Genomic DNA, 12,250 nt, shown 5'->3' with positions numbered 1-12,250 from the left:
TTTTGGTACCAATTTCACGCCAATAATTAATATTATGTTTCCTCATGGAATACATTTTATGATTTACTCCTCTCTATTACTATCTGTAATCCTAAAAGGTCTACAAGATTTTCTTCTAAATTGATATTATGCGCTCCTCGATCTAAGTTAATTAGGTGCCGTTCGGATAATAAGTTTTGAGATAAGATCGGTTGAGATAAAAGTTGAATAAAATATTATTATAATATTATTTTTTAATATTACTATTCTTTTAATTGAATTGTTTAATTATATTTTGTGTGAAAATTTAAAAAAATTATAATGATAAGATGAGATGAAATGAAACACTTCTTGTATCTAAACGAGACTTTAATAAGTTCTTAATTAATCTCATACTTGATATCCCTCAAACTAAGATATAATAAACTTGGGTAAATGGATCTTTATCCTCCAAAAAACTACAATTTTTCAACAATATATAAAAGTTGAATTCTATTAATTACAAATTGGTGTGTTAAAACATACAACTCATTGTATGACTTTTTACAACGTGAAAATGTTCCAACTCATTGAACTAAACATTAATTAAGAAAATATAGAAGACAAGTGTTTACAATGTTCATAGAATTGTTTCCATTATTCAAACATCTGATTATCAAATTGAAAAAGAAAAAAAATTCAAAAAATTGACTAGATTTTAGCAATGCATTTTGCTAGACATAATAACCAGGACAACCAACTCTCGCTTAAGTCATTTTTTAAAAAAATAGAATTTATTATTAAAAAAATATTTTGTATGTAAATTTTAATTTTTTTTTAAATAATACGCAAGACTTACACGTTATAAAATTTTTAAATTTCATTTATGTTATACTACCTAAGAGCTCTTCATCTATTCCTTATTTTAAGAAACAGTTCTGGGATGTGAATAGTGGCTCCCCATATTTGGCGAGTCACTATTCATCCTAAATCACATTATATATATATATATATATATATTCTATTCTAACAAATAAAATAAATTTTTCTTTCAATCATTTACACTTTTTTTTATATTCATATTTGTTATAGTTCAAAAAATAAAATTTGAAAAAAAAATCACCATTGACCATAGTGAAAATATGATTTTTTTAAATAGTATTATTACAAAAGCATTGATTTAAAAAATATTATCATTTAGATAGATTAAAAAAAAACCTTACCGATGAAAAATAAAAAATATGGGTACAAAAAATAATTAAATAATTCCCAGAATTTGAAAAAAATAAGTTTACAAAGTTTTCTTCCGATCATTTTAGAAAAGACAAAAACAAATGAGTAGCTAAGGATATACAAATAAAAGAGTAAAAAAATTAATAAAGAAAGAATAGAAAAAAAAAATATAGAGTGGAATGTATGAAATTTTTGAAAAATAAGTAAAATTTAAGAGAAAATTTTAAAAATTGTTGTTGTTGTTTTTTTTTTTTATCTAAATTATAAAGAAATTTATAGGAACAAGATGCTGATGCTTTAAATATCTCACTACCTAATCTGGTAGTTTCAACTTTCCGCTACCCGAAGAAATGTGAACCACACGTGCCCCGAACTGGTAGAGGATACAACGAGACCAAGACCGGACTGGTAGTTCCGCTCGTGCAGCAATTAAAAAGAAGAGCGGTGCTGCCTGCCGCACGTACATACAGTTTTAAATGGAAATTATTTATATAAGTTTAAATAATTATGTTTAAAAAAATTTTAAAATTATAATAGTATTTTTTTTAAAATAATAATTTTTTCTCTTTTACCATCATTCATTAATAAGATTACACACACGAAGTCATTCATTTAAGATTATAAATAAAATTTCTCACTGCACATATATGTGTCTACTATATGTACTGGTGTAAATTATATGTTTTTAAAAATGTTTTTAAATATTTTTAAAAAATAAAAAATATCAATATATTAATAATTATTTTCTTAATTATTAATTTTTTTTTAAAATAAATTAAATATATAATCAGTCAAAATAAAGAATAAAATAAGAGGCATACTAACGAGTTATTCTAAAAAAACAAAAGAAAAACCCATAAACAACCTTCAACTGTTCTTTTCTCCTCTCCAACTACTTTTTATTTTTATTTATTACTTCATCATTTATTTGGGAGACAAAAAAAAAAAAAAAAAATCATCCACCCAATAACAGATTTTAATATTTTTGGCCAAAAGCAGATTTTATTAATTGTTAAACAAATTTTAATATTTATTTTAACGAGTAATATATCACATTCTTATTTTACTTTAATCAAATTTTATAAATATGACATTTTGGATCGCATTTGAATGAAATCATGAATGAATTATTTATTTATTTTTTAAATAATTATAAAATTTGGTCTACAATAATATCTAATGCAGCGAGATAAGAGTGCCATAATGACAGTAGTCTACATCTTAAATTATCAACAATAAACTTCATTTTATGTCTTCTATTTAAATAAAATAAAATAAATATTAATTTTTATTTTAAATTTGGTCATTTTGATAATTTTTAATGATATTTTTATTATTAAGATTTTAAATGGAAAATTAGTTAAAATATACTTGATATTGTTTGTTTAAATATGACCATTAAAATTGTAATGGTAAGAGGGAAAATTAAATAATATATGATAATTTTGGTTGAAAAATTGTAAAACATTGTAATTGTCCAAAAATAAAATATCACGAGTAATTAACGAAATGGGTGGCTTTTTGGTTATTTTCCCCCCCATGAAAATCACCGCACTTTCCAAATTTTCCATTATTACTAACTACCGTTCCTTCTATTTCTCTCTGTGTGTGTTTGTGCGGAGATGGCAATCACAGGAGCATCGAGCTCGGGAGGGGCCAAAGACGGGACGTCGGATTCATCATCCGTTGCCAGAAGGAACTCCAAGAAACCCAAATGTGAGTAATGGCTTTTCTTCTTTTCTATTCCATTCATACATTTTCCTCCTGTTTTATTACTTCATCTCCTTCTTCTTCTTCTTATTTTTTTCATAATGCATGTTTTTCTTCAATGTGATTTAGGGGTATTCGAGATTTTATAAGTTTATTCATATTGCCTACGGCTCCAATGGCGTTCTTTACCATCTACATTTTTAAACAGATTTTTATGCATGTACATTTTTCTTTTTCTTTACCATGTGCTGCAATTTACCTTTCTTTATATAACCTAATCAAGAGTGTGATCTTCGTATATTCTATGTCTTCCTTGGTAATTACTTCATGTACCGTAATATGCCAATTTTTTTTTTTTTAGAAAATGTAATATGCCGTTTTAAAATTCTGTGGGAGTTGCATTTTATTGGAAACTGAATTTTGCATCCTCAAATTAAAAGCATTCAAATTACCCATAAATTTTTTTAAAGCTTTTAAACCATCAGTCGGATTGCAGGCCGAAATTTTTGGTCTTTTAGGAGATCACTGTAAACCAGGGCATTTTTAATGGCGATAAATGTATTCTTTTCTTTATTATTGCAGATTCAAGGTTTACGCAGCAAGAGCTTCCTGCTTGCAAACCAATTTTAACGCCAGGATGGGTATAGCTTAACAAATACATCTTCTTTTGTTTTAATTATAGAATGATAGAGCTTTTTTTCTTGACTTCAGATTCTAGTGCACGTGGTCCTTTCTCCTCTTATTTATTTATTTTTTAAATAATTGTTGGTTTCAGGTCATTACAACTTTTATTTCTATTGGAGTTATCTTCATTCCTATTGGCCTTGCTTCCTTATTTGCATCAGAACGGGTATTGTATTGTAGTCCTTTTAATTTCTCATGAACTGATAGTGTTGGCAATGTATCGATACTGAGCAGGGAAACCACACTTTCTTTGACATGCAGGTTGTGGAAATTATTGACCGATACGATGAGGATTGCGTTCCTCTTAATTATACCTACAATAAGCTTGCATATATTCAAAGTAGTGAAACTAACAAGACGTGTACTAAGAGATTGATTGTCAGTCCCTATTCCTTCAGCACTCTGGCTTAGGCTTTGGTTTTCCTTTACATATTATGCTTTTGTACAATCCAGCTGGATAATATATATTCCTAAATGTGAGGAGTAATTTGATAATTTTCAGGTTTCTAAGCAAATGAAAAGTCCTGTCTATATCTACTATCAACTTGATAACTTCTATCAGAATCATCGCCGGTACGTTAAATTATGTGTAAACCTTTTTTTATTAAATAATCCATCTTTTCTCTATCTTTGGTAAGGATGTGGAGGATGGAATAGATGAACCTAGTTCTTTCTTTTTTTTTGAAAATGTAAATAGCTTAAATTTGTTGTGCATTCATCTCCTCGAAAGGTTTTGGAATGTTTTCATCCAAAGAAGTTGAAACATCCCATTAGCAGATTGTAGGCATGCTGCTTATGGTAATGGCTATGTTAATTTTCCCCTCTCCAGATAGTTGGGCAGTAACAATGCTTAGACCTTTTTTATTTCTCATATGATACCTTGTGCTTTATTCCATTTATAGGTTCACATGTAGTTAATTTAGATTTCCAATGTGAAGTTGCAATGCACCTTGACTTTGTTGAGTTGGGTTGACATCAAATCGTCACATTTCCTGGGGGAGGGGGGGAGCAGTTCTCATTTTCCTTGCATAAAAAAGTCATTGAAATGTAGAAAGAAAAACCAAAAACCATATAAAGTTCTGTTTGATTGTGTTGGTTTGCTATTATAGCTGTTTTCCTCATTATTTGTCTGCCAACATTTATATAGAAGGTGTGTTAAGGGCACACCATTATGCCAAAGATCTGAAATTCTTTGGAAGGGTACAACCGTACAGCTAAAAAGGAAAGTAATTGTGACAGACATTTTGTGCATAAAAATGTCATGTAAAGTCATTATATATTCTCAGGTCTACCTATATAGGGTCTGTGTAGCGATTAACCTGGAACCTCAATCCAGAACCTATAAAAGCAATGAGGAATTGAGTTAGTTTTGTGCTTGGATAGTATTGGACTAAGTTGAGCTTCTTCCTCTTATTTTGAGATATCTTATTATATTAGAGGAAGAAAAATACAAATAGCAAAAGGAGAATGAGAAAAATGGAAAATGAAGTGATAAGTGATCTTGTATTGTACAATTTATGTGGAAAGAGATACCCATTTTTATTTTCCCTATAGTATTAACTCGACTTTAGCTTATGCTGTAATTGTTTAATGGAAAATCAAGGGAGCAGAAAAGAAGTAAATTCTGGGAAATATCTTTCTTTTCCTTTTTCCTTCTGGTATGTTCAGATAAACTTTCCAAGTCTTGATCAATAGAGTCCTAGAGAGTAGAAAAATTTAGGAAAATGGCATCCCTGATTTTGTTCTGGAATATATTTTCCCTTAAGCATGGTTGGAAATGTTAGGTTATTAATGTGCTTGAAGATGTTACAGGAAGCAAAACTTATTTACATTGAAAATACTTTCGCATCAATGTCTGCAGTTCTTTTCTCTTTTGAACTATTCCAAAAAATGACATTTGCGTGAATTGAAAAGAATTGAAAATTGAAAATATCAAACTGCGAAGCTATCAGGTTCCTTGCCCTGGGGATTACAAAATAAAAAAATAAAGTTAAAAGTGACCAAATGATTGTTTTGGTTATGAAATATACCAAAGGAAATAGAAAAAGAAAAAGAAAATCTACCATAGAAATGTTTTGAAGTGAAACTAACACATCAAACCAAAAAAAAAAAAAATTACAGAATAAAGGGTTTCACTTGGATTGAAACTAACCACTTATAGCACTATCTCATTTGTTTTCACAAGAACGCAATACATTCCATTCGTGTTTTTCATTTTACCCTTTCAGCTCCTATTTATTTTCCCTACATTTTTGGGGCATTCTAATAAGATCTGATAACTACCAGTTTTTCTAAATTTATCATCTGCATCCATACTTTTCTGATATATATTTGAAATATTTTGGAACTCATCTGGAATGGTGCTGTACTGTTTTTAGATATGTTAAGAGTAGAAGTGACAAACAATTGCGGAGCAAGGCGAGCGAGGATGACACAAGTACCTGTAAACCTGAAGCCGTCACGGAAAATAACTCTCCAATTGTTCCTTGTGGCCTCATTGCTTGGAGTTTGTTTAATGACACATATGGATTTTCAGTGAAAAACAAGGTGCTAGAGGTCAGCAAAAAGAACATAGCATGGAAAAGTGATCAAGATAATAAATTTGGCTCTGATGTCTATCCAAAAAACTTTCAAAGTGGAGGTTTGATTGGGGGTGCCAAACTTAATGCAAGCATACCTGTAATATATCTTCCTATACTTCCGAGCTTATTGCATCTTTTATTGTTTTTTATTCTATGTTTTGAAGAATTAATTTTATTGGTTTTGCATGTACAAGTTGAGTGAACAAGAGGATCTTATTGTTTGGATGCGAACTGCGGCACTGCCAACTTTCAGAAAACTGTATGGGAAAATAGAGACAGACCTCGAAGCTAATGATGAAATAACAGTTGTGATACAGAACAATTACAACACTTACAGTTTTGGTGGCAAAAAGAGGCTGGTTCTTTCAACCACAAGCTGGATTGGTGGCAAAAATGATTTCCTGGGTGTAGCCTATCTTACTGTCGGTGGACTGTGCTTGTTCTTGGCTATTAGCTTCATACTTTTGTACGTGATCAAACCAAGGTGAGTGACTCGAATGAAAATCTTATTAATCACTTTTCTCAGCTATAAATAGTTCCCCCTTTTGCTAAGAGCATTCTGATTTAATTTCGTACAATGAAGTAAACGGTAGCTTAAACTGGCTTTTAGGTTTCTGTAAGCTATTGTTATGTCCCGTATACCTGGGCTTTTGCCTATTCTTATGATCAATTGAGTTTTGCTTACTGATGAAAAAAGAAGGTTTCTATAAGGTTCTGTTTGCCTGGTTAAAATGCCAAATCCTCCTAAATGTTATACATCCATCAATTTTGATAAACTACTGATACTCATCAATTAATATTAGTTCTTTTACCTCCTTTTGCACTTTTCTAGGCTTAGGGGAATGGCATAAAAATATTTGTCAAACCATCCTTCACACTCAATTTCTTTAAAGGTGATACCCACCAAGATCCAGGTTCCAACGCCTGAAGGGTTCCACAAACAAGATAGAGTTTGAAAAACTCTGCTGGTTCTTGCAAGGTGTTCATCCTGCCATTTTCTACTTTAGGCTGGTTGACAGCCTAAATTTAGAATTGATTTCATTCAAAATGATCACTTGCTCCGTGCAATCATAAGCTAGAGAATGTCAAACTCATTTTGTTTCCCCTGCATGTTCACCACTTCACCTTCATCTATACAGAAAATCACATTTTAGTGCCACCCTGGTTCAGATTCTGATATTTGGTTTCATAAAAATATAATTTTTGTATATTATTATTGTTTTGAGATTTGACAAAGTTGAATTGTTTATTATATTGTGTGAGAATCTAAGAAAATTGTAATGATTAGATAAGATGAGTTGGGATACATTTTGTATCCAAACCGGCCATATGATTCATAAATGTGGCTCAAACTGTTATTGCTTTCTATGCAGGCCTCTTGGGGACCCATCCTACTTGTCATGGAACAGGGGACATACGAGTTAAACCTTTTAAGATATGTCCCGCCTCGTATGTTCTAATTTTTAAGCATTAAACAATCTTAAGAAGCCGAGCCTTATTTATGTTTGAAACAATGTATTTTGAATGCATATAGAGCTCTGCTGTTATCGAGATTTTTGTATTCTAAGAAGCAATGGCATTGCTCTAATTTTGTGCAAGGATAATTTCGGTTACAACTCTTTTTTCCCTTACATTTGTTTTGTTTGTGTGAATAAAACAAGAGAGATTTACAGGTTCGATTACCTTGGGTTCCCGCACCCACAATAAATGCATCTGTGGTGATTAGTCTTGACTCTAATGTGAGTGGAAAAACAACAAAAACAAAGAAAGAGAAACACAGTACATTAAACCCTGGTTTAGATGGATGGATTACTCTTCCAACTTATTTAAAAAAAAAAAAAAAAAAAAAAACAGAGAGAAAGTATATAAATACTAGTAGCTCAGTTATGGGAAAGGAGGTACTGTAAAAGTTCGCAGCTTTATTGCTCTGTCCCAGCACACTTCTGCCATGTAACTATCAGTATGATTGAAGTACCCAAGTTTTAGCTATCAATTGAACTTAATTTGGGCTTAGTACAATGGAACCAATCAATATTATAAGTAATCGTCTCCCTACTCAAAATGGGTTCACTAATTGCTTGAAAATAACAAAGCAAATCAATGTATAAGCAAACTAAAACGTTTTACAGAGGATAATGCAATTATGTACGCCAAAAATTATATCTAAAGACTAAATCAATGACTAGAATCACATTGATGTATTGCATTATATCATCAACTTGAGGAAAAATTAAAGAAATTTGAAACCATAGAATTAGCATTATCCGCAAGCTACTATTGTGGGCTGCATTGCTGTGGAGGTATCCCTATCACACATTTCTGGACCAATGCTTATTACAGCTTCTTCCTGCATGTCAAGATGTATAAATTATAACCCATAAACCATGCATAGACATTAATTCCTTAATTTTGTTTTCCCCTTTTGAAGTAACTAATAGTGAAAATTACAATAACCCCCACCCCAAAGCAAGGTATCAGTCAATGTACCTTTGCAAGGTTTCTAAAGTGCGTTGTTGTGTAATTTCCTGTGGGGAATAAAGCTTCAATGAGATCTGCTAATACCAACTGAGGTTGAGAGACCGCTCCGTTGAACCAATCTTCACATAGAAAAATCATATTTATAATGAAGTCTATAAAAGAAGATCAAGGATATCATGATGATTGGGAAAGCACTTACCAAGAGTTGAGTTGTAAATTCTTTTATCGTATCTCCATAAGCTTTGGTTTGAAAGAAAGGCAAAACAAGAGTGATCTTCAACATTTATATTTTGGAGGAAAGTTGATAAAGAGTAGGCCGCCGGATCAGAAGTATCTGTTTCGTCGATAAGTACATCCACAGTCTACAAAGATAAATGAGTTCTAGAAATGTTGGATCCTTCAATATCCTTGTCCATGAAAAAAATAAAAAAAAAACAACACCCAAGATTTTGAAGAAGTTGGTTTGATTATGTAATTGGACTTACACATAGGATGGCATGAAATTCATCCAAGTCATCAGGATTAGAGATGTTGTAGGTCATCTTATTGATGGATTTGTCCACATTTTCTCCGCCTGCATCTTCTGTAAACTGCCCCAAAAGTTCAAGTGAACACAAATCCAATGAAAAGAGTCATGATCAAAAGGATTGACATGCTCATACGAATACAATAATTTGGAAATTCGAGACATAGTTTTTATTCAGAAAATTAAAAAAAAAAAAAAAAAAAGTTCATCGATGATTCCTGCACTGCAGATCATCAATCTCGGTTCTATACCAGTACAGTACTTGGTTGTTATTCAACATCATAAAGAATTTCGAAATGAATGTTGTACCTTCAACTTGTATGTTTCCTTTGTAAATGACCAGACTCCCTGCAAGATTAGATCAAAACCAGTTTCTGCTGTCATGATAAGAATAGAATATATAGTTGAAGTGAATCAAATGTAAGAGCAGTACTTGTGCACATATTCAAAGACAAATAATAATATAATATATATGGTACAGACATCGTAATGCACAATCCAAGCTACTGTTGGTTTGAATGATTTCTTGCTGGCCGCGACTCTAGCCAAGCACAAATAATTTTCTTTAACCTGCAATCCAAAACTATTTGTTAGTACCAAACACGTACAAGGTATTTTTGTTTTGTTCTGTTTTCATTTCAAATGGAAGAAATCATCTCAATGGTTATAAGTTAATGAATATGCCTTACTTTACACCAAAGTGATAAATTTTCATACATACTGCATTGTAGAAGTCATTAGCTGTGGTTTCAAGATTTGCAAAGACTCCCAGAAACTTGATCCACTCGGCCCTCTATATATCATCCGAAACCATAAACGAGATATGGGTAAGATCATCTAGGAAATCATGATTTCTTACGTACATATATAGTATCATGTACTGGATCATGTATACTTTTTCTTTATCATGAATTTACAGGCTTATTACCTGCAGAGGTGTATTCTCTACAAAGGGAACAAAGGATGCAAAATTGCAAGCTTGTGCATGATCAGTGTCGGTGACAAAGTGTGCTGCAAATTGGGCAAGCTGTTGCGGCTCACTCTTGTTGATCATCTTAATTTCTCCACTTTCATATAATTTTAGTACGCATTGAGAAGTCACGGAATCTGCTGTAATTCCCTTCAAGCTCCCTAGTAAGCCTAGAAGCTGTTATATAAAAGATATTAAAGTTGTTTATATATCAAAGGGAAAAATTAATGGCACTCTGCAAGAGGACTTTCTTCACAAGCTGTCCTAATGAAACGACTACATTTTCACGACACTGTTGCTAAATTAATTAGTTGAACCGAACCTTTTCTTGGGATCTATATGCAAATCAGGCCAATTAAGGGTTAATAATTTTCAAATTATCTCACTTAAATCAAATCCCTCCGGACATTGGACTCGATAATAAAAAAGTACAACTCACAGTAAGCCCGTGATCCTCACCTCGAAAAAGGAAACTGAGAAATTCATAAAAAGAAAAAGAAGAGACAAGACAGACAGAAAATGGTCAGAAAAAAACAAAGTAGAAGGAAAACTATAACCCTTGAAAATAAGGGTAGCGTGCGTAAGAGTTTTGAGTATATAGTACCTGGGAATAATTCCGTATCAACGGAATAGTTTGACAGTGGAACGACGTAGGATTTGATCCTTGAGGTGCAATATTTTGTCCTTGATGCCATCCTTGAATCACTCTACCAATTGTCATGATCCATCGGAGAAGATGATCAACAAATGATCATTAAATAAGTCATTACATGTATTAATTAAAGAGTAATATTACATACAGTTGTAAAATACGTAAATACCGTACAGTAATTTTGAAAAAGAATGGAATCTACTATTAAAAAATTAATTTTTTTTCATGTGAGTCCTATATTTATTCACTTTTTTCAAAGTGACTGTACGGTATTTGCACATTCAAGACTGTAAATATTATTTCTCTTAATTAAATATTTTTGGTTGGAAGATATTTTAATAAAATAAAAAATTTTTATGTAATCATTTTTTTCATATTTTGTACACTACACTAATATAATTGGCTGCGTCACTTTTTTTTAACATAAAATAATTATTTTAATCAATCATATCAGTTGAATATACAAAAAATATATAAAAATGACTGTAACATCATATTTCTATCATATGTTCTATGATATTAAAAATTTAAAAATGATTTATTATTTTCAATTTATAAACTAATCATTTGATATATATTACAAATGTCGGATGATGTCAAAATGAATAATAATTAGTAATTTTTTTTGTTATATCAATGAAAGCGATGTTGGCATATATACCAATTTAATCAGGGGGGATTTATTTTGGTCTCACAAAAGAGAACGGTATTTCAGAAATTTTATTGACTGACTCTATTATTATTTATCAAGGGAAGAATACATGAGTATTATACATATGTGAAGATTTTATAAAACAGAAAAGAAATATAAGCTAAATTAAAGAATAAAAATCGCAACAACAGCTAAATTAACTATAATATTTTCCAGAACGAAAAAAGAAAGATAATTAGTAAGTGTATGTACCTGGATGAGAAGGTAGCTCTTGCCGTCAATGGCGTTCTTGATGACTTTGAAGGTCTGGCCATAGTAAATATGGAAATTGACAGCATCTTCCACTTTTGAAATGTTACCGACTTTCAACTTCTTCTCTGCGATATTATTTGCACTGTCGACGCACCCAACGTTGAAGAGGAACCAGATCACCTCAACCGAGATATAAAAAACGAAGAGTCGCACCCAACGACCGGAAGAAGCCATGCAATAATGAAAGTAGGAAGCCAAGTTACAAAACCACGGCCCCCCCCTATGGCAATAATGCAGCTCTGTCGAGCGCTCGTAAATATGGCAGCGTTTAGCTAGAGCTGGAAGATAAAGTTGCCCGGAAACATAACTAGAGAGAGAGAGAGAGAGAGAGAGAGAGAGAGAGAGTTGCAGCTTTAGGAATGGGATGGGAATGGTGGTGGGATAGTTTTGGATTTTGTTGGATTGTCGTGGGCGGGGAGCATAATATATAATATTTTGTTAATTGGGTGAATATATATATATATATATAATATTATATATATAGATGAGAGTA

The 12,250-nt window shown here is 31.5% G+C and overlaps 2 protein-coding genes across 3 annotated transcripts; one reads left to right on the top strand and one right to left on the bottom strand.

The window, feature by feature from the left end:
* Positions 1 to 2,751: 2,751 nt before the first annotated feature.
* On the top strand, positions 2,752 to 7,771 carry LOC108987936 (ALA-interacting subunit 1-like). Its single transcript, XM_018961013.2, has 8 exons — positions 2,752 to 2,907; positions 3,484 to 3,542; positions 3,677 to 3,751; positions 3,847 to 3,963; positions 4,088 to 4,158; positions 5,964 to 6,264; positions 6,362 to 6,651; positions 7,541 to 7,771. Exons 1-8 carry the CDS (start codon positions 2,814 to 2,816, stop codon positions 7,590 to 7,592), a joined length of 1,059 nt encoding a protein of 352 aa, XP_018816558.1. The 5' UTR covers positions 2,752 to 2,813; the 3' UTR covers positions 7,593 to 7,771.
* Positions 7,772 to 8,233: 462 nt separating this feature from the next.
* LOC108987949 lies at positions 8,234 to 12,174 on the bottom strand. Of its 2 annotated transcripts, none has more exons than XM_018961031.2 (11): positions 11,698 to 12,174; positions 10,746 to 10,848; positions 10,601 to 10,614; positions 10,100 to 10,318; positions 9,893 to 9,964; positions 9,655 to 9,741; positions 9,481 to 9,519; positions 9,131 to 9,235; positions 8,845 to 9,007; positions 8,655 to 8,764; positions 8,234 to 8,514 (listed from the first exon to the last, which is right to left on the bottom strand). In XM_018961031.2, the coding sequence occupies exons 1-11, from the start codon at positions 11,929 to 11,931 to the stop codon at positions 8,428 to 8,430; spliced, it is 1,233 nt and encodes a 410-aa protein (XP_018816576.1). In that variant the 5' UTR covers positions 11,932 to 12,174; the 3' UTR covers positions 8,234 to 8,427. The 2 variants fall into 2 exon arrangements, with proteins under 2 accessions (XP_018816576.1, XP_018816577.1); XM_018961032.2 differs by having other exon boundaries at positions 10,746 to 10,837; positions 11,698 to 11,783.
* Positions 12,175 to 12,250: the final 76 nt, after the last annotated feature.

Source organism: Juglans regia, chromosome 1, assembly GCF_001411555.2.
Source record: "Juglans regia cultivar Chandler chromosome 1, Walnut 2.0, whole genome shotgun sequence".
NCBI classification, from domain to species: Eukaryota; Viridiplantae; Streptophyta; class Magnoliopsida; order Fagales; family Juglandaceae; genus Juglans; species Juglans regia.
The sequence above is the reverse complement of the archived record's forward strand: the minus strand, read 5'-3'. Positions and strand labels throughout refer to the sequence as shown.

Coding starts and splice junctions, on each gene's coding strand:
- LOC108987949 (XM_018961031.2), bottom strand. CDS start 11,931: ATGGCTTCTTCCGGTCGTTGGGTGCGACTCTTCGTTTTTTATATCTCG. Junction 9,520..9,654: donor CTTGGATTGTGCATTACGAT/GTCTGTACCATA, acceptor CTAATCTTGCAG/GGAGTCTGGTCATTTACAAA. Junction 9,236..9,480: donor AGGAAACATACAAGTTGAAG/GTACAACATTCA, acceptor CTTTTGGGGCAG/TTTACAGAAGATGCAGGCGG.
- LOC108987936 (XM_018961013.2), top strand. CDS start 2,814: ATGGCAATCACAGGAGCATCGAGCTCGGGAGGGGCCAAAGACGGGACG. Junction 3,752..3,846: donor CCTTATTTGCATCAGAACGG/GTATTGTATTGT, acceptor TTTGACATGCAG/GTTGTGGAAATTATTGACCG. Junction 6,265..6,361: donor AACTTAATGCAAGCATACCT/GTAATATATCTT, acceptor TGCATGTACAAG/TTGAGTGAACAAGAGGATCT.